This window comes from Corvus hawaiiensis, chromosome 10, assembly GCF_020740725.1.
Source record: "Corvus hawaiiensis isolate bCorHaw1 chromosome 10, bCorHaw1.pri.cur, whole genome shotgun sequence".
Classification (NCBI taxonomy): domain Eukaryota; kingdom Metazoa; phylum Chordata; class Aves; order Passeriformes; family Corvidae; genus Corvus; species Corvus hawaiiensis.
Window position 1 is genome coordinate 7,946,231 of NC_063222.1, and position 24,944 is coordinate 7,971,174.

At 49.4% G+C, this 24,944-nt stretch overlaps 1 protein-coding gene across 2 annotated transcripts; it reads right to left on the reverse strand.

The window, feature by feature from the left end:
- Positions 1-256: 256 nt before the first annotated feature.
- ITM2C (integral membrane protein 2C) lies at positions 257-24,359 on the reverse strand. 2 transcript variants are annotated; one of them, XM_048314121.1, is made up of 6 exons: positions 24,163-24,359; positions 9,873-10,010; positions 7,747-7,935; positions 7,338-7,448; positions 3,839-3,989; positions 257-2,588 (listed from the first exon to the last, which is right to left on the reverse strand). In XM_048314121.1, the coding sequence occupies exons 1-6, from the start codon at positions 24,313-24,315 to the stop codon at positions 2,497-2,499; spliced, it is 834 nt and encodes a 277-aa protein (XP_048170078.1). In that variant the 5' UTR covers positions 24,316-24,359; the 3' UTR covers positions 257-2,496. The 2 variants fall into 2 exon arrangements, with proteins under 2 accessions (XP_048170078.1, XP_048170079.1); XM_048314122.1 differs by having other exon boundaries at positions 24,202-24,358.
- Between the last annotated feature and the right edge of the window lie 585 nt (positions 24,360-24,944).

The window sequence follows — 24,944 nt, forward strand, 5'->3', positions numbered from 1 at the left end:
TTGGGTCTCCCAGGGATGTGCAAGGAGAGGGGAAGAGCCCTACAGAGCTGCAGGCATGGGCAGCTCCCCAGCAGGTCAACCACATCCCCACACAGCTCTCCCATCACTGTGGGGAAGGGCCTCCCCACTGCAGCATCCTGCCACTGCCCAGCTCCTCGATCCCACTGGGCTGGACCCTCCAGCTGCTGCCTCCCATGAGCAACAGCTTTGTGGAGGGCATGTTCTCCTCATTCCAAACAAACACACACTTTACATATCAGAGGTAAAAGATTTTATTATCCCATGGGTTTTTTCTAAGAAGTAAGATTCCCACCAGACAAAATATACAAAGCATCTTATGTTTTCTTTCTAGACAACTGCCTTCTCATCCTATGGAACAGTGACCACATTAGTTCATCCTAAAGAACCAAGGTTTGTCCTTACAGCTGCGGGATTGCACAGTTAGCATATCCAATGACCAGTTAAATCATGCAGAACCAGAGGGGAGGGGAAGAGGCCTGTATGCTCACCTGAGTGCAGGCTTAGGCTTCTAGAAATGAAGAGAAACGCAGGGCTTAAATTTACCAGTTACTTCCATTAAGTGAACCAATTCTCTGACCCACTTCTTGTCATCCTCTTGGCAATTAAAGGCTGGGGCTAGCAGCAAGTTATTGCTGGGAAAACACAATGCTAGAAAACTAAATACCCATCTGGCAGTGGGAAACTTTCCATATCAACCCCTGGTAATTCTTCATTTTACATCAAGCTTAAAGCATAATGAAACCAAAGTGTCCTCCTCTACTTGATAGAAATTAATGTTTATAGCTATGTTTGTATAAAATAATAAATACTCAGCCTCTAAGGACATACTAATTCCTACTGCATTAGATGGCCATCGTGATATCCTGTTTTGTTTTCACATAATTAACTCATAGAATTAACACTCAAAAGTTTAAAATATATTAATTTTGTGTTTTGGTTCTGCTGAGTTAATGACTGTACTTGCATTTACTTTATCCTTCCTCTTCCAAAACAACAAACTCATTTCAACAGATGGTGAACAAGTCCAGATTTGCTGGAAACCAATTAACAAGAATGTGCCAAGTGGAAACTCACCCCATTCTTTCAAGCCAAAAAACTGCCTGCATTTCAAGAACCTAATTAGTTTTAACTATATGGAACAGAGGGAAGAATATTTAATTACTCTGCAATTCTTCTAATGATCAATAGAAATGCAGTTTTGTTCAAACAATCTCTCTGCAGTATATTGATCAGCTGAATCTTGCCTTGTATCAATATCTGTACCACAATGGTGCCTGCAGATAATGCGATACACAGCTGGATTACAGTGATTACTATCAAAACAGCTTCCACTGGAGGAGTCACACAAGAATACACACTGTTAAAAGACTTCAAAAATCTCCTTCTTCACTTGCCAGTAACTATCAGTTCTGCTGCTGACACCACTTGGTGTGCAGGCATGGCACCCCATCCACACACAACTCAGGAAGATGGATCCATGTGAAAACAACTCATCCTCCCAAGCAAGCAGAGCTGGCCAGGACAGACACGAGGCTCCACCTGCAGCCACAGCCTACAGATGGTGTATCAGTGGGGCATTAGAATCTTGCATTAAAGACACACCTCTATTTACTCAGGCAGTGTGACAGCAAATCTGCCCAGGATCCACAGCAGCTGCAACTGTGTGTTAGAGAAAGGGCTACAGAGCCATGCACTTCACCCTCTGCTTTGTGACTGGAGAGCAGGGACATGCTGTGTTATTCATGTCGTCCCCCACCCACCTCATTGCCCCTTGCCCTGTCCTCCTGCCTGCCCTGGACACCCCCCAGGACCCCCTGCACTTTCAGCTGAGCCATGTCACATTCAGGAGGAGCAGGTCACAAAAACAGCACACAGGAGTTGCTTTCAATGTTTGAAAATCTGGTCTTCAAGGGGACAACACACAGCAAAATGGGACCACCACAGCATGGTTTGGGCAGAAACCTTCCCTCTGCTGAGCTCTCCAAATTGCCCTGTCTGTAGCCTCACAACTTTACCTTTCCTCAGTGCACTTGGTTTAGGTCATGACATCAGCACCAAAATGGAAATCCTCCTCTTGTGCATACACCCTCTTTCCCAGTGCCAAGGCAGCATCAGAGCAATATCCCAGCCTGAAACTGCTCAGCCAGGAAAAGAGCACCTATTCCCAGCATTCCTATTTCTCAGCCATCCCTTCTACCTAAACCTGCTCCCAAAAGAGATTTCCATCCTGTGGTGTGGAAGAAGCTGCATCTACCCCCAGGTTATCTTTGACCACTGTGTAAATTTAAGCCCAGCAAATGTCTTGGGTAGGTAGCAGGGAAGGAAGGGCCACAAAGGACCCCAGAGGTTAGAGCTGCACAAGCTGGGGGGAGTATAAAAAGTAGCCAGATTACCATGTCTAAAGAGAGGGCTGAGAGCATGTGTGTGCATGTGTGTGCAAGCAAAGCCAAGGAAGGTTACATCTGGAGAGTGGCTTCATGACTTTTGGCAGATAACAGTTTCGACCACAAAAGTGTTTTCAAAATGACGAATACGATGACAGTTTCCAGCCTCACGTCGACTGATACCTAGAAAGGATTTAAAGAAAGGAGAGAGGTGAATCAACGAATGATAATCCGTAAGAAACAAAGCAAGGAGGGCAAGGAAAGCAGATGAGATGCAACTTCTGAACACTGAAATGCAGGAACAACACAGCCCATATGGAAAGTAGCATTATCTGGTCTTTGGAAGAATAACAATCTTCTCTAGGATATAGTCCTCCAGTAAGAGCTGTCATAGGCTGAAGGAGTCATCTGGAAACAGCTGGTTTCAGCTGACAGCATCTCAGTGTTATCTCAGAGACCAGAAAGCCTCAAGAAATCAGCAGAAGTCACAGGCTGGTACAGACCACAGCCCTGGATGCAGCCAAGAAGTGCTTAAAATAGCCACTTCCTCTCCAGCTGTTTGTATCCCTGCGTGCCTGATCCTGCTATGGCCCCGGCCTTGGGTAATGCTTCCCCACGCCCTTCAAAGGCAGGTCCTCAGCTCTGGGCAGCTCTGTGAGGCAGCTCCTCCCCCCCTTACAGCAAACCTGTGGTGCCCCGATGACAAGCAGGACCGTGCCAGGGCTCCATGGGAGCAACAACCAGTGTGTGCCAGCAGTTCCTCCATGTCAGTGCAGCTCCCATTGGGAAAGCACCGTCAGCTACAGCCATGGTGACCTCGGCACCCTGAAGCTTCCCCAGAGATCCAAACCCAACTGACTATAGGTCCATGTTTCAGGTGAGCCTTTAAGTATACCTTAAAAGCAAATTAATACAAATACTGGTATTAAAGAGTATTTTGGAGCAATGTTACCATTTGAATATAAGGTACATACTGCTGACTTCTATGAAATCATTTTTACACAGTCCAATGTTCCCTCTCCACAATGCTTTCCATACGATTAGGAACTTAATTAATTAAAGACAATTTGCAGATCTAATCTGCTCTGAATAGCTACCACTGAATCGGGTGCCTTCATTAGGGAAATTTTCCAAACAGTTCCCAACAGCACTGCTATTAGTTCAGCCCCAGGAGCCCATGTGTAAATGAATTGCTGGCTCCTGCAGCCATTTTTGCAAAGTTTCTATCAGGCTGATGGATGACAGAAACACTGCAGTCAGCACCCACTTGCAGCAGCATCCTGAAGTTGAGTTTAGATTAACTGGATGGGGAACACCTCAAGGGAAACACCCACAGGGAAACCCCCCCTCTGGCCATGAAGAGGCCAGCATGGCTGAAGCAGCCAAAGGGGGCTGTGATGTGGGGGTGAGGCAGGACAAGGCAGGGCTCTCACGTCTGCGCGTGCCACGCCGCCGCAGCCGGTACGTCTCCTTGCCGCTGCACAGGCGGTAGATGAAGGAGCCCAGCTGCTCCATGTCACTGACGTGCTCCGTGGCGATCATCTCCTCCTGGATTATGTACGTCTGAGGCAGGTATGTCCCCTTCTGAAACGACACGGTTTCCACCAAAATAAGGCACAAACACCGCTATAATCTCCTCCCTGGATGCAACTGTTTCATGCAGAGCACCACGGACAACCAAACTGCAGAAAATTCATTCACTGTTGGAAGGCTCAGGCTCCACTTACTGGGGCCAGTTAACATGTGTCCTTGTCCTTGCAGGAAACTGTCCCTTGATGCTAGCACGGTGCACACAAAACACATTAGATCCAAAAATGGAATGTTCACGTGGGGGATGAAGTCAGTGTAGGATCAACCCTGTTATAAACTGACCCAAATTTTAGAGCAGGATGCCCAAAACTGTAACTCTGAGAGTACAAGAAACCCATCTGGAGAGGAATAAAAGCTTAACCAAAATTCCAGAAACTCCACTGAAATGTGCATTTTACATTTACTTCAAAAGGCAAAACCTACAACCACCAGCCGAGCTCAGATTCCAACACCCCCCCCTCCTCTCTGGTCCATTCAGCACGGCCACAATGATGTCCTGCCCTTACTGCCCACAGGAATGGGGACTAGAGATGGGCCATGGGCACCACATTCAGAGAAGAACTGAGCTCTCCACACACTTTCACTGCCCCAGGAATGTCTGGGGCAGTGACATCCCTGCTGTTGGGGTAGAGGCCACTAGGAAGAGCAGGGTGATGAGAGGGGTGTCATGGCAGAAAGCTACCAGGGGATGGAAAAAATGGGGTTTCTACATGCACCCCAGGAATGGAGGTCACATCTTTCACTGCAGGAAAGAGATCAGCTCAGCACTGGAGACTCTCTGCAAGCTCATTCCCAGGTGCTCAGGGCATCTTTCAGGTTTGGACATTGCTGTAGCAACAAACAGCTGTGTAACAAGTGCAGCGTGGGTCAGGGGGCACTTGTTAGTAGATGCTAACTAGATCATGAAGCAAAGAGTCACCTCTGGTCCTTTTTCATTAAGAGTCAAAGAAATAAAAGAACTGTCAGACTCTGGGGCCAAGGTAAGCATAATCAAGGTGAAAAGCAAGCAATAGCAGCACCATTTCAAATACCACCTCTTCTGTTTCCCAGGACTGGTTATCTCCACAGAGACATATCTGGAAACACACTAGCTTAACTGAGCGCTGTGTTGCTGGGCTGGCACAGCCAGGTGGATCAATAAGGCCATCCTCTAACGCTGCAGGATTAGACAATTAGTGCCAGTTTGTACTGCACTAACACAACAGCTCTGCAAGAAATCCCATTATTGATTCTCTGGGGGAGAATGCAGGGAAGGCCATGAGATACATGCAGTTACTGGCAGGGGCCTTCAGGGTAACAGCCAAGAGCACACAATCCAGTTTCTTCACTGTCTCAGATTTAAATATCTGTGGCAGGTGAAGGGGGAATCACCACTCCTCCATCACAGGAGAAGGCCTGTTCTGACGCAGGCCCGTTCACTGAACTGTCATACCTGTACAGAATAAAGCCTGAAAGAAGCAGGCACAGGGCATGTGGCAGCCACTCTGCAAAGGGGCACCCTGGCACCAGGCTGGCCGGAAGGAAAGAGCAAAGGAGGTTCACCAACTCCCCATGCTACCCCAGTCTGCTGGAGCAAACCACTGGTGTTAATTGCTAGACTGTGATTTGATTCTAGAAACAGGACTGCAGTCACCAAACAGCTCCAGAACCAAACTTTCTGCTAGAAATTAGTCTCATTCATTTGGGTCTTGACTGCATTCAGAGACACAGAGAAGGCAAAAATCTCCAAGTCCAAGGACCAACAAAGCTCACCCAGCGTTCAAAAAGCAGCACTTTTGAGCAGTGGGGCAAGTCATAAGGTCATAAAGATCCTCCCTGCAGCAGGAAGAAACTTGAGCTCTCTGCCTGACCAGCAAAGCCCCCCCCCCCACATGTGGCCATGAAGATTACAGGACCATGGGATCACAACTAATTCAGCTGGGGAGGGACCTCAGAGCTTTATCCCATCTGGTCTTGAAAACCTTCAAGAATTTCAAGGAGGCAGCATAACCTCCCTGGGCACCCTGTTCCACTGCTTCACTGTCCTCCTCATGGTGAAAAGCTTTCTCTGAGCCCAAAACCAAGCTAACCACTTTAGAAAAATGTCTCTAAGGTACAGGTTAAAGCCTCCTCAGGCAGACTGGACACCCATCTCAATAATTAGGAGGTTATTTAAACCCACACCTGCTTTGGGCTCTTCAAGCACATAAGACCACTTTAATTGTATTGTTATCCCCTTTTTAAATTCAATGACAATGCACCATTTTCACTGACCATGAGTTTTTATCTGTTATTTTAGGATGTGACCAGCATTCCCAATCTCTCAGTTGTTCTCTCTCAGCTTGTGTAATCCTGCCTTTTCCATTTCCCTCTGCCCCAGGGACTGGTCACCTGCCACGGTCAGAAGCTGTGACACGTCTGGAGCGAGTTGTAAGTAAATGTGTATTGCACCCCAGCAGGGTTCTCAGCACATTTGCCAGACAGTCACAGTGCATGAAATTGTGAGGACTGCTAGGAAGCAAACTGGGAGTTTGACAGGGACTGGAGATCAGGCATCTCTCCAGGCATAACTGCTTGCCTCTGAGCTTAACCGCTGCAAAGTTCACCATACTGCACACAGCAGAAAGCAAGCAAAGAGAATTTAAGAAAGAGTAAAAATTAGATTGTCTTTTTTTCCCCCTTTCTTTTAAACAGACCCTCATAGGAGTGATAAAAGACCCAGGCTCAGTGCCTTGATTTACCTGCAGAAGACTGAGACAAATATGTACCTTTTGCAATCTGAAAAATCCTATGCTTTTTTCCTGCTGTGAAGATTAAAGAGTATTCTATTTTAAGATGGCTGCTTTCAGCAGCACAGGCTTCTGAACTGAACAAAATCGCTGGTACTAAACCCAATTAATGCTGGCTGTGAGCAAAACTGCATGAGCCAAAGCCTGGTGCTGCAGCACAGCAGGGAGGGCAGCACAGATTCTCCCCCAAAAAGGTGAATGCTGAAGGCCTGTTCCTCCCCAAGGGACACTGAGAGCTCTGCAAGTGGCAAACCACAGTAGAAACCATGGCAAGAGTGAAAGGCAGGAATTTTTTATTTTTTCCCTTGATTCCTACAATCAGTAAACACCACAGGGAAGGAATCTCCTGCTTCTCCGTGCTCCCTGGTCAGGTTGATCATCATGCCAGTGCTACTGTGCTGTCTGCAAAATCAGTATTTCAGCTAAACCTGCTGAAGCCTTCACTCTACATGAAGACTCAGGGCCAAGGCTTACTTCCCCAGACACAGCAGTTTTGATTTCCCAGGAGCTGCCAGCTGGCACCCAGGAGCCAACTCAAGGAAAGCACGCAGAACAAGCAGGACTGCAGCTGTACCTTCACGTTGACCAGCAGCTCCCACAGGTTGCGAGGGGGCATCACGATGGTGGTGTTCAGCTCGATGACGTAGCACTTATCCAGCGTAATGTCGTGATACGCTGTCAGACCCTGCATTCCAAGCACAGAAATTACACAACTGAACCCCTCTGCAATGAAATGTGACTGTGAAAATGGGTGAAAAGAGGGAATTCAGGGAAGACAGGAAACTGTGTTAAACAAACCTCCCTACCAAGCAAGTAGAATGGGTTGGAAAAACTCAGAGAGGGTCTTGGGCAGGAGGACAGCTCAGTAATAAGACCATCATGGATGTATATGACAACAGTGACAGTGCTAGGCCACGAACACAGAGCTGGTGCACCCAGCTCAGCCCCATGCTATGCCCCCAAAGGCCCCAGGAGCTCCTTACTCGCTGGAAATCGTGGATGATGTCTGCAGGGTCGCTCCCTCCAAACTGGGGCACTGGGACGTTGATCTGCTCGTAGTTCTCCTCAATGTAAATCTTGACATCTTCGTGCAGCTCCAGCTGCCCTTTGAAGGGTGAGTACAGCGAGTCTTCGTACAGGACACCGCAGTGGAACACACTCTCACGGGGCAGCTGTGGGGACACATCCAGGCAGAGGTACAAAACACCCCTCCCCCAGCAGCTACAGCAAACATGGCAAGGAGCCTACCCATAGTGGGTAAAACATTCATCAGATGCTTGAAGGTATTTCAAGATCAATCTTTTTACCAGAAAACATTCTTGATGAACCTAGTGCAAACTACCCTTGTGAAATGACCCCATCCCACTTCATGCTAGCCAGGTCCAAAAGGAATAAAGAATTCCCTGTGGGATTTCACAAGGAGTAATTCAGAAAGGCAAACTGACTGTCTGCAAGCTCTTAAATTTCCTAACCAGGCTGTTCATGTCTCTCCATAGCCATGGCTTCCAGTAACTGCATTTTTCTACAGGAAGCATAGAAACTTGAGCTGAGCAGAGCATCATTTCCAGAGGCTCTTGTATCTTGGAGTGGCAAATGCAGCAAAACAAAGTGGATTCACCTCACAGCAAAACAGGAGCTGCTGCTCTCTGAGCAGCCTGGAAAGAGTCCCTGCCCATGGAAGGGCAGTTGGAAGGAGATGATCTTTGAGGTCGCTTTCAACCCAAGCAATTCTATGACTCTGTGATTCTCCAGAAGCACAACGTATGGGCAAAAAAGCTAATGCAGAGTGAGCAATCAGGTTAGAGCATGAGGATCACAGGGATGAACTGCAGCCATGGCAGACTGAGATACGAAGGTCCCACTGCCATGCTCCTCATAGCATCTCTGACCGTGTGACAGGATATAAGCTGCCACGTGGTATCACAGGCAGCAGTTGGGGTGACACCAGGTGGCCCCAAATGGACCAGAAGGCATTTCTCAGAGCCATCTGGCATGTGCCAAGAGCAGGTTATTGACTGGGTGATGGACTGAACACTGTCCACAGCCAGGCCGATACCTTTCCCTCAGGGCCAGGGCTGCTTCTAGGGAAGTGCCTCCACCAAAAGCCCTGTGACAGGTACCCTCACACTGGGACAGGGGTGTGTGTGAGGGGGGAGCAGCCCTGGGGCTGTCACAGTGTTTCCAGATCAGGTGTAAATGAGAACAGGTAATAAAGCACTGATGATTCTTGAAACAAAGACTGCAAATTAACTTGACAGCAAGGAAATTTATGGAGAAAACTAGTAGATACAAAGACTCTTCTGCTGAGTGGGTACGTGCTGGCTGCAGAGATGAAGGCAGCAGTGGTCCTGGGAGAACTCATTCACTAATAGCCACTCCACGGAACAGCGAGGGCTCTGGTGCAAATCAATGCTCTGGGGTTTCTTGGCTAAACACTCAGCAAGCCAGAGCTCAGCAGTTTCCTCCTCAAAAAGCAGCTTTGCCCTGTCTCATTCCCTGTGTTCTGACCCTCCACAGTGCTGCCAGCCCAGTGCCTCAGCCAGGCCAAGCCAGGCTTTGCAAAGACTATGTGGAAGAAAAGGTGCTGAATTTAATGGAGGCTGAGGGCTTACGTTCTATATGATCTCCCACTTACTTTTTACTTCTCTGCTTGCTTTATTAATAGCAGCACCTATTTTTGTTACACCTACAGAGTTTTTCTGTGCTAGAGCCTACAAAACCTACTGCAAAAAGCTGTTCCCTTGCCTGTACCCACCCCGTTCTCTCCAGGCTTGTTCCCCTCTCACAAGCCATGCTCTCAGACTGCCGTACCCTGGACAGCAGTGATGGGGGGTTAAAAAGGTACAACTGGCAGGATATTTTTATGGAGTTAGAAAGCAAGCAAATCAAAACCATAAGGGAAGGGGAGGGTTTCTGGAAGGCCCTTCCTGGCATTGGGGATGGAGGTCAGCCTGAGCCTACTACTTAAGAAATGCCTCATCTGCAGTGCCCAGCAACGTGGCTCCTGAGTTACCACAGTGCAGGGCAACAAAAACCAGCACCACCTCTTTCAGAGGTGGTCTGGCTGCTCGGGCTGATGAGCCAGAAGTGCTCCCCAAGACACTCCTACCTGGGTGATGAAGAAGTATCTGTACACGTACATCGATGCAAAGACCAGGCCCAGCAGCAGCACGAGGAGGCCCATGGTCAGGTAGCACACCCCGCTGAGCGATGACCTGCGGCCCTGCGCCGTGGGGGCCGGCTCCTCCTGCGAGACAGGAATGACAGCACCCGTCAGCTGCTGCCCCCGGGCACCAGGCAATCTGCTGTTTCATCCAAAGGCTTCATGCTGTGCAATGAACCCTGAAAAGCTACTTCACATCTCACAACAGTAAAACACTTGAGCATTTTGCCTTCCTTACCCCAGATACACATATATATAAAATAGATTCATTATATACATATATATTTATATGTATTGAAAAAAAAAGCATGTGTGTGTGTGAACATACACAGATGTATAATCAGCTTCCCACCAATTGTTCAGAACAAAGACAAGCTTTGTTTCAGAGGGTGATAAAGATTGACCAAAAAAAAAAAAAAAATCAGGAACTAAGAGTTCCTGGCTACTGAATGTAACAGCATTTATGTACTTATAGTCAAACACTTTTGAAATGCTGCCACTCTTGGCAGAACTTCTCATTGGAAATTTTTGTGGTGGGAATTACTGGTCCCAGAGAGGCACCTCCCGGCCCTGCTGGGGTGAGCTGACACAAACAGATGGGCTGATCTCAACTTCATTTTCAAGCACATTCCAGCTCCCAGGAATATGGACAGAACATCAAAAGAAAACATACCTGTCCTTTTCAGAGTGCTGCCCAATCTATATAGACAGTAGCCAGCTCACCTTGTCACAGCGCTGAAAACAGAGGGCAGTGCAAAGGCAGGGTCACCTCCTGGAAACAGCTCATCCCAACCTATGATGCTCTTGTTTTTACTACCAAAATAACCCTTCAAAATGTTAAGCAGGAGGATGTAAGGCCTTTCAGAAGCAGATGAAAGAAGCTGGTTCAGAGATGCCCCAGTTTCCACACAGAAGAGCTGAAAGCTGCCCTCAGCTGAGCAGGCAGGCAGGGGAGAGAGGCACCAGGGAGGGTTCTTGCAGATTAACTCCCTCTGTGCAGTTTGTGATCTGATGTGTTTGACTAGACAGACACTCTCTCCACAGCTACTGGGAGACTGGTACAAACGGGAGGAACAGAGTGAAAAGCAAACATCAGCCTCTCATTTCTAAGGCTCATCACTTCTTAAAGGAAGAGATGTTTCTCCAGAATAACACAGCCAAGACCCACAGGGTGGTGCCAGTGCTGAAGCCCCAACGGGAGAGGCCCCTGGGTCCCTGCCTGGTAGCATGAGACCAGCTCTGCCCAGCTGAGCTGGCAGCAAACACCTCTCTCCCCTTTCCCTACCTTGGAGCAGCCCTCGCAAGAGCAGCAGTTCAATGCCAGGCTTGGAGGCATCATTCCTGTCCCAGGCTGGGACACCCCAGCATGACAGAGGCACTTGTGGAGACCCTGGCAGGTAGGGATTCCCTGCTCCTCCCCTGCACCTAAGGTCCACTGAGATGCAGAACAGGGGCAGAGCCAGGAGCCTGCAGCCCCTCTCCTACCTGCTCCACTCCCAGCCAATGGGCTCCTCCAGATACTGACTTTTTTACTCCTAGCCACATTCAGCCTGATAACTGCCAAGACCAAATTGCATTGGGGGAGCTACAATTCCAGCACACCTCCAGGAGAAATTAATCTACATTTATTTCTCCTTCTTCCCAGCTGCTGAAAGATCCACAGCACCTCTATTCACCACCAGCTCTCTGCACTGAAGGATCACTGTAATCAGTTTGCCACTGCTCCTCCAGCAAATAAAGGGATGAGCAAGCTGAAAAAATATCACATTTTCCCTCTCCTTCGGCAGGCAATGGGCAGCAACTCTGACAAACCACAAAGAACAGAAAAAAAGAAACAAAGAAATCACATTACTAGAAGAAGTTTAAAGGCTCTCTGACATGAACCGCTAGGACAGGAAAGTAATGCTGGATGTCAAGTGTTTCACAGAAACAGCTTTCCCCAGATACTTGTCATCACAGAAAGAGTGGAGACAGTGGGGGTTAAGAGGAAGGAAAAGATGTCCAGACACTGAAGCAAGGCTGAGAAAATGTTTAATGCTCTGCAAGTGAACCATATGCAAAAGGTGCCAGGTTGCCGTGATGGTTAATGCACTGCTCGCTTCCACGGTGGGCTGTGAGTGCTAACTCCATGCAGGGCTGGGACAGAGGGTTCATAAGGACACAGCAACTCAAAGGGCAAAAAAAAAAATACTCCCACTGAAAGAAAAGCTGTGTTTGAAGAATGGTAGGGATGGGGAAATAAGCCCTCAATGGTTTGCTACTTGCTAGGGTGGCTCCATCTTCTTTTCATGACCAAAGACACTGGGAGACATCCCACTTCTCACTGCCAAAGATGAGTCCTGCTCCCCATAAAACATTTCTGGCTTCAGGAAAAATGCCCGAGCTTTGCGTTTTGGGAGAAGGTGGGAGAAGCAAAGCAGAGCTTTGCTCTGGAAGAAGTTATTAAACACTTGGGGAAAAAACCCAAATAAACCCTCAGATTCTGAGGGAGGGAAGAAAAAAATCAACAGCAACCATTCTGATGGAGCACAAATTTAAGTGAGGTTAAAAATGCAGCCAACCAGGCCAAGGGGAACAGTTAGCACAGTCCTGCAAAATAGTGCATAAAAATCGCCTGGAAAAACCTCACTAGAAATGTGTGTCTCCATCCCCCAGCCCAGCAGATGAAAAGGCCACCAGCCTTTATCACTCTGAATAAACGACAATTTAAAAGCAGCTATGCCAGTCTGCACCTCGGCTTTGGGCTGGAGGCATCCCCAGCACTGAGAGCCCATGGGTGGAGCAGTGCACACTCTGCTCTAACAGCTCTTCACCCAGGATAACCAATCTTCACCAGCCTGGAAAAATCCAAGAAGCTTGTTCCACAGGCTGCTGCCCTGCTCATGCTGCTACACACCTCCTTTCCCACAGGACCCCCCCTCCCTGCAGTAGCATTATTTACAAACAGGATACTCTAAAAACCAGAAATCCATCACAGCTGACTTCCATCTCTTCTTGCTGCTCCCCAGCAAGGGGAGAATCAGACTCAGCAGCAGAGTATTCCGGAAGTGCAGTTCAAGCCTTCAAGACGTGCATTTCCAAAGGACAAATATCAAAATATTAACACACAAAACCACTGTACATTCACCAGATGTTTAACAATATTCCAGAGGATTCATTAATCAGACACATTGCTTGCAACAAGCCATCTTACTAATTTTCTGCCTTGATCAAGCCTGGGGTTTTTTGACCAAAAGGAATGGCAAAGGTTGGGGTCAAAACCATCCCTGGGCAAAGGCAGGGACAGGTATTGCAGCTGAGTAAAGGGGCCTTCCTCTTTTCGTTGTTTTAAACACAATATTCCAAGAGCTGGACATATTTTACACAAAAATGAACATAAGGCCCTTCCTCCCCTCCCTGGGCTGTGCAGAGGACATTCATTTGCTTCTCCATGAATGAAGAGAAGGAAAAGCAACAGCAGTGGCAGAAGGGCAGCATGTCCACGGTCCAGGCACTACAGATGTGCATGTGGGGAGGATGCACAGACAGACCCTTGGCTCTGCAGAGTACCCCACTGCCACTTCAGGCCAGGGAAACACTGACACTCCATGCAGTGATCCTTTCTTTGCTCCATTTTTCTTGGCACTGCCACTTTGCTGACCCCACAGAAAGAGCTGGGCCAGCTCCCTTTCCAGTGGACAATTTCAGAAGAGGCAGTGGGTAGAGTTCTTCTTCCCCTGCATGGGCAGTGGGGGAAAAAGCACCCACCTGTCATAAAGAGCACCTGCACATCTTGGTTTTTTGCCTGGCATTGTCCTGCTAATCCTTCATTCCGCCGGGAAGAGTCAGAGGCAGCTCCACGCACAAGCCTGAGCTACCAGACATGCTGACTCTGCTCCAGTTTGCAAGCACGATTGCTTTCAGACACTCAAGCCAGTGCCTGGCAGCAGACAGGATATTGGAATATAAAAAGGAGTTCCTTTCCTTGGATAAAACGGGCTCTTCACTATGACTCAGTGCCCTGCTGGCTCACGAGGCCAGCACAGGAACAGAGCACAGGCAGCAAATACCCAAACGGGAAAAGATGGAGGGATGATACAGACCCTGGGGTAGAGGAGGCTTGAAAGTAGCCTGAGGGGGAGAGAAAAGTCCTAATGCAGTCTTTGTGGATTTTCTTTGGAATTTCAGGTCTTGCCTAGGACATGATGAAAATGGCTGGTGTCCTGTTATCCCTGTTTGGTACTGAATGGTTAAGGAACAGTTCTCCTACAAGGGGGTAGGGGACAGAAGCCTGGCTGGGCACGATGTCTGGTCCAAGGTTTGGAAATCAAAAGCCACAGTGAGTCAGAGCAAGGAAACCTTCCAGGCACCTACAGCTGAGCCACCCCTCCAACTTCACAGCACCGAGCCTTTGGACACAACACTGGAGGAGCTGTTCACAAGAACCATACCTGGTGAGATGTTGCCTTTAGAATTTCTCATTAATACAGTAGAAGGTTATAAAAATAGAAATGTGACATTACTGCTCCTTCATCACCCATGTCTTGCTGAAGATGACAGAAGTGAAAATATTAAAGGTGTCAGGTAATGCCTTGATCCCTTCCTGAGTCGCACATTGCCTCAGCAGAGATGGGCTCAGCTCATGGCCCTTTTCTGCCTCTTCAGCTGCGGAAACAGCTCTGGGTCCTCCACAAACCCTTTTTCCTGCATTTCTGAAACACACGGGTTTGAAATTTTTCATTTTAGGTTGTAGCAGAACCTGACAAACAGGGGACAGAGACTGGCAGGTGTCTAAATATACACCCCCAACAGGAAAAGAAGCATGGGGTGACTAAAAATAGTAGATGTGATTTTGATGACTGACAAGTGAGGAGAGAAATGCAGTGCAAAAGGATGCAGTTTGGAGAGCAGTGCCATCTAAAATATGTCATCGCTCTCTGGGACGTTGTTCAAGGGAGCAGCAGCCTGAGCTCTCAACGTTTGATGCACTGACAACTTCAGACACTGCCATGGCTTCCTCACAGGATGCAGGCTCCAAACTCAAGAAACCCTCATCAGAACAACCTACCTTACCCTGCTGTTTATCCATTTCTGGTAACAAAAGGCCAATATGGACTATGGGAAAAGAAAAAAAAAAACAGTTCAAGGTCTCTACCTCCAGCACATCAAGTCCCATATTCACAGCAAAATCAGTTACTGCCTTACAAAACATGAGGACTTGCAATAGTGGCACCTCCACTGACTTCAAGTGGAAAAACCCCACAGCTGATTGCTGGAAAACTGCAGTGCTGCCACAGTAGGTGTAAGCTGGAATGGACTGACCTCTCCTCTGATGTGATGGCTTAGCTTTGAGTGTCACCTCTTGGGAAAGTGATCCCCATGCCTGTACCAAGAGCCTGCTTGTTCTGCACATGAAGCAAAGCCCTCTCATCCACCCACCCCTCTGCCAGCACCCCTACTACCTGCAGGTGCTGGGCACTGCCAGCACTTACTGCTGCTCCCCTGCTCCGGGAAAAGCACTGGAGAGTTTGTGGGATAAACTGTAAGGTGAAGAAATCCAGAGCTGCCTCCCAAAGACAACCATGTCTGTACTCAGGAATTCCAACATAGGGGAGCTCAGAAGTGGAGAGTCCCCAGGGATGGCCAGAGCGAGCTGGGGTGGCCATGCAGGCTCCAGACTGGAGCACCTGCCAAGCTCTGGAGAAGGGAGGTGAGAGACTACACACAGGGAAAAAGGCAGATGAAGGAAGACAAGACAATGGAGAGGAACAGAGAGGTAAAATACCACAGCAAAGGCATCCTGGCATCCATCAGAACACTCCAAAGAAGGCTCCTGTGCCAGACAAACAAAAGAGCCCTGTCCTCAAGAGCAGTTATGCTTGGAGAGAGGAGAGGAAGCACAATGAGGAGAATACCAGGTGAGCCCATGGGGGAAGACTGCCTGAGCAACCTCCCTGGCTGAGGGGTCAATGCTCTGCACCAGCAATGAGAGGCCTCTCAGGGAACCCACACATGGAAAGAGAGCCCTTCCAGGCTGAAGAGCATTTCTGATGCTCTAGGTCAGAAAAGGGAACATGTGCATGCATACACAGACAGGAACACACACACACACATATATATGGCACACAGTTTCCAAGGCAACCAAAGTCCCTGCTCACAGTCCTTGAGCAGTGCTTGCACCGGCCACCCGACAGCATTTCCACAGAGAACACAACTGCTGACTTTTGGACTCAAAGATGCCTGGAAGCAAAAAAAAAGAAAAACCAAAAGCAAGCCTGTAATTAAAGAGACTATCACAGCTGAAGGCAAAAAAGTTGCAATAAATGAATCTAATCACACCTTTGAGTGACACCACAGCACGTGACTAGCAACAAAGCCACCTGCCTCAGGAGTCACTTCACAGCACTAGAAATTAGAATATCAAAAACAACCACTGGCTAATTAAAACCCCCAGCTTTGTTGCTGTATGACAAAGACAGCAGGATGTTAAAAATGCAGCCTAGCATGTGGGAGCTCCTAAGCACTCAGTGATCATATTTTCCTTCTCCCTCATCAGCAAGAGAGATATAAATCCCCCTCTTTTATCCTTTTTTCATCCCTTTCTGGAACTAAGGGGCTGTTTCTCCTCCCTCTTTGCACAGGGGTGAGGAATTAATTTCCATATTTTTTTTATTTTGTTTTTTTGGCAGAGGCACAACAACTTCCAGCTGGAATGATTCCAGCCTCCCTCTCCTTTTTCCCAGGAGTACAACCATTCAGAGCATTAGCAGAGCCAACAAAGCCCCTTGTAAAAACAAGGCTATTCTTACCAGGCTCACAGCTGAAGCCCTGAGCATCATGTTGAACAGAGAGGCAGGCAAAGAGAAAATAAATAGCTGTGACAAAGTGGCAAAAAAATGTCCCGACCTGGGCTTTTAACAGCCTGACTGCCAAAATACTGATTCTGATAAACACAGCCTGATTTCCAAGCCACTCACTGCAACGATGAGGAAAGTCAGTCCCTGCCACGGAGCAGCTCCAACAGCACAGCTAAAAGGCTCTGGAGCACCTGGGCAGACCTCACCTGGGAAAGGGAAGGAGCCAGCACAGCCATATGAAGGCCATGGGTTGTTTAGGGTTTTTTTACGAAAGACTCCCTGAAGTGGGAGGTGGCATTAAAAGAATGGGAATTTTCCCCAGGAGAAGAATGGAGGTTAAGCTTTGGCATCGGGTCTCAAAACCTCTCTAGAGAGATGAAAGGCAAAAGGCAGCTCAAGCAAGAGCGAAGCAGAGCACCTGCTCTGGGAATAGGGGAAGCTCTTAAACGGAGAGGTTGGCAAATTTAAAGAGAGACTTGACTCAAAGGTAAAGACCTATCAGGTGGGCAGACACCTGACTCCTTGAAAGACCTCTCACAAATGCCAAAAATATTCAAGAACACTGCGAAACTGAGGTAAGGAAATGCCATCAGCTTTCAGTTTGCTCTTGGTATAACTGAGTCCTCCTTCTCCTCCCAGGTGAAGGGAAGAGAAGCTGCTACCAAAACCAGTCTGTTTGCTTCTACCATCATGCATGGCTTGGAAGAAGCAAGCCACAAGCCTGAGTCCCCACCGAAGTGCTGAGCTGTCCCTTGGCATGGGAGCAGGACACACACCCCTTTTCCCAGACTGCAACTATATACAATTGCTCCCACGCAAAAAAACCCCACCTACCAACACATTCAAGTGGCCCAGGCAGCCCTGGGCACAAGCCAAGAGAGACAGAGGCTGGTTTTGCAAGAGGTGTGAAGAACTGGGTGCTGCATCAACACATTTGAAAGCAGAAAATGTAACAGCGAAAAGACACATCAAAAGGTTTCACATTATTTCACCTGAAGTTTTTCACCTCTAGCTTATTTTCTCTTTGCCTGCCTCTCTGTTCAACATGATGCTCAGAGCCTGGTAAGAATAGCCTCTGGATGCTAATGAAGCACCAGAGCTGAGCAACAGCTGGGCCCAGGACTCACTGGGACACTGCCACTGGGCTCCTAACACTGCTTCTCCTAGACAGCTCCATGTCTGGAGAGCTTTTAGGTGTGTACAGTTTAAAATCACAGCACCCACCTCAGAACTTCCACAGTCAAAGCAGGCAGAGATGGTCAAATCAACCATTCTGGATCTCACCAAGAGCAAGCCAAGCCCTGCTGATCTGGCTGTGGCCAATGAAGCCAGCACTGTCTCTCCTGACTCTTCCTCTAGATGTGACGGATTCCCAAAAAGCTGGAAGAAAGCACACAGCCATGTCCAAGATGCCCAAGAACACCTAAGGGCCTGCCTTCTGCTGGTTCTGCAGACAAGAGGGGCAATCACAGCCAGAAACCTGCACTGATCCCTCTGAGCAGAGGGGCAGAGTCCAGCATCTCCTGGAGGTCAAGTTCAATCATCTTCAAGGAACCAGACTTCAGGTTATAGCATTTGCTTCTTCCCTGAAAATCAGGACTTACACAGTGTCACACCATAAAATGAAGTCACTGCTCCCTTTTGGAACACTGACAGCAATTATCTCTTCTCCCAGCAACAGCATAGGAAAACTCTGACAGTCAATCCTACACTTGAAAATTCGCCACAAATAAATGGTGTCTAGTTTAACAACAGCAAGAGAGAGGAGGCAAATTTACCCTTCTCTTTGTTGTTCAAACTGACTTCAAAGGTAGGGCATGGCACCAAGGAAGACAACTCTGAAAAGCAAGTGCAGAGAGATGAGTGAAAAAACCCAGCACCCTCACACAGTCCTCCCTCAAATGGTAACACTGGCATTAAAAAACCCCAAAACATTCCTAGGTTCTCGCACATCACTTGGGAAGAAAATACCCGTCTACAAGTGAAAATGCCTGTTCCCTCTCCTGTAAACCTGGTAACAAGCAAACATTTGGCACCACAAAACCAGGAACTGCAGAGCGGCGCATAAGGACCCCTCATCCTCCATCTCTCCAGACCTGGCTGCAGTGCTCTGCTGGATGCAGCTCCCTTCTCTGGGCAGCCATACACACCTGCCAGGCCACCCTCCCCGGACAGCCAGTGAGCAGCATGAAGCAACAGGGTGAGGCAGCATTCTGCTCATCCCCGCAGAGCCCAGGGCTCCTCCAGCAGCGCACGGCAGGCCCCTGTCCTGCAACGGGATGGGCAGCGCTGCAGCACTCACACGTGCAGGGTGTGCAGCAGAGCTTCTGCCCCATACTTACTTTTGGTTCATTTGTACCCTTTGAAACTCTACTTTTTAAAGGTATTTCTTGGTTTTCTGTGTTTTGCCAGAAAAACCCCACCAAAGCTGCTGTGCCCAAAGTGGGCAAATGCAACAGGCTCTTCCCACGTGAAGAGCTCCTCCATGCAGAGCCAGGCTGGCTCCGGCTCTCCCCCAGCTTTGGGAGAACACATACCTCTAGACAGATATTTCCAGTTCCTCTGTCTCCAGCTCTACAGTCTACATCTCTTTGGTGAAAGACAGCTACATGTTTCAAAATTCAGTTGCATATATAATGTTTCTGCTTGGAATAGACATTCTCTGTCCTAATCCCTCCACCAGTTTTAGCCAGATCTTTTGTCATGCTCAGCTGGAATATCAAATATTCATGTCCAGAGTCCAGTAAGACACTGAAGTCTAGTATTTCACTATAGCAGATCCTGCAAGGGTCCAGAGACATTTTTTTTTTTCCAACTCAGACTTTTTACTTTTTCCTCTGCTTCCAAGGCATCCCCAAACCACAGAGACCCCAAACCAAATGACAATGCTTCTCTTTAAGCTGACAACTCTGTACAGGCCACAAAAAGAAGTCATCACTTCAGCCCACGTGGTTATAGGAGGGTGGGGCAAAGACCAGGAATAACCTTCTGTTACAGGAGGCTGCTCCTTAAAATTAGGATCTACCATATTCAGCTCCCTAAGGCTGAACACGGTGAGAACCCCCACAGCTCGAGAGCCTCCAGCCTGGACTCAAGCCTGCAAACATGTCAATGAGCACAATCAATCCACACTGCTGCCAGCGAGTTCCCCCCCGCCCCCCCCCCCCCCCGAATTTATAGCTTGCTTTGTGAAAAAGCCTCTTTAAAAGACTTTTCCTCACATCCTCTTCCCTTGCCATCTGTCTCCCACCTCACAATATTCTGCAAAGAAGTCGCTCACAAAGCCCAACGTTGCACTGGCACAGCACCGTCCACAGGCTGGTATGACTCTGCTTTATGTGCCCAAAGAGCCACTGCTCCTCTACCTGTCCCCTGAGCTGGAACCCAGCTCTGGAGCATCACTGCTCAAGGTACACCAAAACCCCTGGGAAAGCCAGAAGTGGCATTGCTGCCTGTCCTGCTGCCACCATGAAGCACTAATCCTCTTGGGCTTGCTCAGGCAAATGCAAAGCATTCCCAGCTCACTGTGCCCAGCTGAGCATCAGGAAAGGCAGCGGAGCAGGGACACAGCAACAGCCCCAGCAGTGAGGCACTATCTGCCTGCTAAGAGCTCCACACCTAGAGCAGACCTGCTCCTCGCTGGGGAGCTGTGCAAGGGCAGTCACAGGGAACAGAGCTTCCGGGGCACCAGAGGGGCAGATACCCCTCAGGGAATGTGCTCCCCTTGGGTTTCCAGGCTTTGCCCTGCTATTTCTGTCACACAGGGCAACCATGCTGGGTGTGGGAGCTGTGGCAACAAGGAGGAGGCTGGGGCAGCTCAGCCATCAGCCAGGAGCTGAGACACCCACCAGACAGCGGTCCTGAGGCGCAGCTACAAAGAGACCACACGGACACAGAAGGGTTGGACGGATCCAATGCCAGGCAGCAAGCAGCTCCTTGTGGGAAACTTCTCCATACAACCAGGAAGAGTGTGATCCAAAGACCACTGAGTCTTGTCAAGACTTTGGGAATGGAGATGGGATGAAAGGCACAAAATCAAAGCCCAGTATTACCGCAACCAACCAAGAGCAAAACATCAGTCACACTGCACAGACACCTTTGTGTGCGCCCTGGAAAGCCCCTCGCAGCCCCCGGGCCTATGAGCCACTGCCAAGGTGCTTCCAGCAGGCTCACCATGCCTGTGGGTATGGAGAGAGCTCTCCCAGTCCTCCTGCTTGGCCCGTAAAGCCCTCCTCTCCCACCAGCCAGACCTGAGCAAACACTGTCCTGCCTTCGATGCTCATCCTTCCAGCGACAAACAGGACTGCACAAGCTGTTTCAGCACAGCCTTTCCCAGAGGCAGGGTAACAGGTTTCTGTGAAAGCAGTCCCTGGATCACACAGATGCGTTCCCCCTGCCTGCAAACCACCCCGTCCCCTCGGACACCAGCCTGCGCTGCAGCACTGGCTGTGAGGCACAATCCCCCCAGCCAGAAGCATGGAACGTTGGGCACAGCCCTTGGCTGGGGCAGTGGGGCAGCCAAAGTCCACTATGGACAGAGAGAGGGGCTGAGAGCTGCCTCTGCCCTCCAGTACTTTCATCTACACCTGGTGAGGCAGAAGATTTTCATGAAACCCCTTCACCTCTGGCTCTTGTGCTGTCTCTGCCAACTAATGAGCTAGTATTAGAGGGGTGCACAAGGGATCATAAAAAAACCCCAAAAAACCCAACCTACATTTTGACTAGAGAGCTCCAGCCATCAGTTTTACTTGGTTCCTGTGGTTTTCAACATCCATCACAATCATAAGGAGCGTATTTCCCTGAGCAGTTGAAGACACAGCCTATATATTTATTTCCATTTCAGACTGCAAATATGGAGTTCAATTAAAACTCACTGAATACTATTTTGCATCTGAAAAACTATTTTCCAATGAACACAACACATTATTTTACTGGCTGCATAACCTCAAACTGCCTTCTGCTCAAGGCTGCTACAAGCCCCACAGTTCCTACTAATGACAAGACTGTTTCTTCTCTAAGCTCTTAAAATGTTGCAACAGTCTCAAAATTATGTGAATTTTTCTGACAGGAGTTTAAATTGCATATTCTTTCCGATTCAAGCCAAGCTGTGCAGGGGAGAAACAAGGTTCAGCACATGCAAGCTTGCTGTCACAACTCCTCACCTACTACTTTTCAGGACACATTAGCATCACAGACATCTTCCTGCCTGCTGCATCTTTGCATTCACCGAGCACCTGCCAAAATTCAGAGGCTGCGGAAGCTGCCGCTGAATCATTTCCCAGCTCTGGCTCCTATCACTGGGATTGAAGTTATGAGATCAAAGAGGAAAAGAATGCAGAGCATCTTGTTTGCATGTCACCAATGCCATTTTGCTGCAAGGCAGCTAGAGAAAGACACACGCAGACAGAAATTATTCGCAGCAGGAGCGGGAGCATGGCAAGAAAGCCTGGCTACGGCAAGACCAATGGCACAAGCTGGATGTTTTACAAAGCAGCACGTCCCCTTGGTCCAGCTAAGCCCAAGCACACCAAAGAATCCACTGTCAGGCTGAAAAACATCATCAGGAAAAGGCCACCTGATGTCAGCGATGTGCTGCTCCCTGGACATCCTCATGCTGCACAGACTCACTGTAACCCACTCCTGCCCTTATTTCATGGGTCTTATGTTGATGTTCTTACATGTCTGTCTGCTGGAATCAAGAGACTGTTGAAGAGCCTTTGTTCTAAATTCATGTTTTTAAGTTCCTTTGTAGCTCACAAAGGTGGGCTTAAAAGAACACCACCATGCCTCCCAGGAGTCAGAGAGAGGCCCAAGGCAATGTAAAAAACCCAAAATTTATTATTTGCTACTTAAGCCAATTTCACATATCTGGCAGGACCTGAATCAGAATAATTTTGATTGCTGGGATCCGGCAGCACTAATGACAGAAATAAGCTTCTGTTACTTTATTACTTTTTAAACTGCTTTTCTCACAGTGCTCATGAGAAAGAGACGGATCCTGCCTGAACTCATGCAGGATCAACAGAACTGAGTTCCTGGCTGTGGAAAGCTAGTTTAATGGCAGGATGAGCTGGAAGTCCAGTGTGACAGTCATTTTCCAGGGTTAGACATCAGAGGCAGGAAGAAAACCAGCACCTTAGTTTGTAACTAGGAAATACAGTCAGGAAACCACCGAGAGGTCACAGTTGGCCACCTTCCCCCAGGTCTCTGTAGAGCTCCTTGGTGTGAGATTAACAGATGCAATCATGACAGACTGAGCACACTCAGACCCTGGTAGCACAGCCGAGAGCTGCGAGCACATGGTGTGATGGGAGAGATCATCACGGTGTGACTCCCTGAACTCTGCAGAACAGAGCAGTCTCCTGAAGCCCCTGCTGCAGAGCAGTTCTCCAGGGCAGGTAATTCCCACTTGTTTGGTGAGGCACACGAGGAGGAACACTGCACTGCTGCAGGAATGGAGCAAAACCACAGCTCCCCCATTGTTTTTTGAGTCAGAGAGATATTAGGGTTCAGTAAATGGTCAGACCACATGCACAGCCTAAGGATTTATGAGGAATACAGAAATGCCATTTAGGACTCCTCTGAAATGGAAGTGCTGTAACAAGGCAAGGCAATGCCGTGGGTCAGGCCCACCTCAGGACAACACCCTCACACTACACAGCGTGGTATTCACCCGGCAGGTCCACCCTCGCAGCAGGGCTGCCAAGTGGGCTTCTCCAGCACCAGAGACTTCAGAAACACCCAACTCCTGCCAAACACAACAGTGCCCGGTTCACTCTTTGTCCTCTATAGGGACAGTGGCTGTACCACCCCTGGCACATGCCCAGCACTGCCCGACAGCGCCTGGCCATGGCTCGCACAGTCCGGGAGCGACCCACACAACTCTATCCCATCCCCAGCCCATGTTCTGCATCTGCTAACAGATGTTCCAGTGCCTTCGTTCCCCTTGTGTTCCCCTCTCCTACCCATTACCTGAAGCCAGCAGAGCAACTCCACATCACCGTGTCAACTCCCATCTGCAAAGCATCTACCGAGCTGTGTGCTCTTAGCCCCTTGCTTCTCATCTTGCTCCAGCACCATCTGTTTTCCTCCTCTTGCCTCTTCCCTATGCCAACCCTAAGACTTCAGAGATGTTAGGATTTGAAATCCACCCATGTATGACCAAACCCAAATTACATTCCCGCAGGCTAAGCCACCCAAGGATGAGTTCTGCCGCCACTGCCTGCGCTGGACATTCACTCCTGTGCCCAGGGACGGCTGCTCGCGCCACGGCGCCACTACCCTGCCCCTTCCCCTCCCCACTTCTCCAAACTTCGGGTGCCCACGAAGCCTTCGGAGACATGGGTAAAGCCGGACACTTTTGCCGGTGCCTGTCCAAAGCAGCCCCACACCACACGCACCTCTCGGTTCCCGCCGCCCCTCGCCCCCGCCCCACTCACGGCGCCCGGGGGCAGCAGCACAGCGCCCGCCGCCCCATCGCCCCCCGCCGCCTTCTCCTTCTCCTTGTCCGGCTTGAGCGCCGCGGGCGGCTGCTGGACGCCGATCTTCACCATGGCCCCTCTGCTCCGCCGCCGCCGGCCCCGGCACCGCCCCGGGGAGGGGCCGCGCCGCGCCCGCCCCGGCACCCGCCCGGCCCCCGCCGCACCGAGCCCGCCGTGGGCACCGGGCGAGCCTCGGGCCCCCGAGCCGCCCGCGGGGACCTGGCTGCCCGCAGCGCCCCCGGCAGCCACCGGCCGTCCCCGCTTTGACCGGCTGCGGGACACGGAGCGGGTGCAGCGGCGTTCCCGGGATCTGGGGGTGCGGCATGGTCAGTACTGCCCGTGGCACTGCTGGCATCGGGTCAGCAAAGGGGAAAAAACAAAACAAAACAAAACTGAACAACCCAAGCCTGAAGATGCATCAGCCTGCAGCAGATGTACACAGAGAGCAGGGGTTACTCTGGGGAAGGCTGGGAAAACCCAGCTGCTGTTCGTTTCAAGGCCACAGAACAGAATCCGCGGAGGAACAGAGAACACTCAGGTGGCCTTTCCTCCGGGATCAGCTCTGGGCAGCAGGACAGATGGATTACCTTCATCACAGGGACTGTAATTCAGAAAATGCCCTGTCTGCCAGAAGCAGAGTGTGGCATGCAAAGAGAATTGGGGGGGGGTTGCTTTTGTGCCACCAGATGATTGCTGGGGAG

What these genes read in the sequence shown, in the direction of transcription:
- ITM2C (XM_048314121.1), bottom strand. Translation starts at nt 24,315, where the DNA reads ATGGTGAAGATCGGCGTCCAGCAGCCGCCCGCGGCGCTCAAGCCGGAC. An exon ending in TCATCCACGATTTCCAGCGA is followed by an intron (nt 7,449 to 7,746) that starts GTAAGGAGCTCC and finishes CTTGGAATGCAG; the next exon opens with GGTCTGACAGCGTATCACGA. An exon ending in GCGGCGTGGCACGCGCAGAC is followed by an intron (nt 2,589 to 3,838) that starts GTGAGAGCCCTG and finishes AATCCTTTCTAG; the next exon opens with GTATCAGTCGACGTGAGGCT.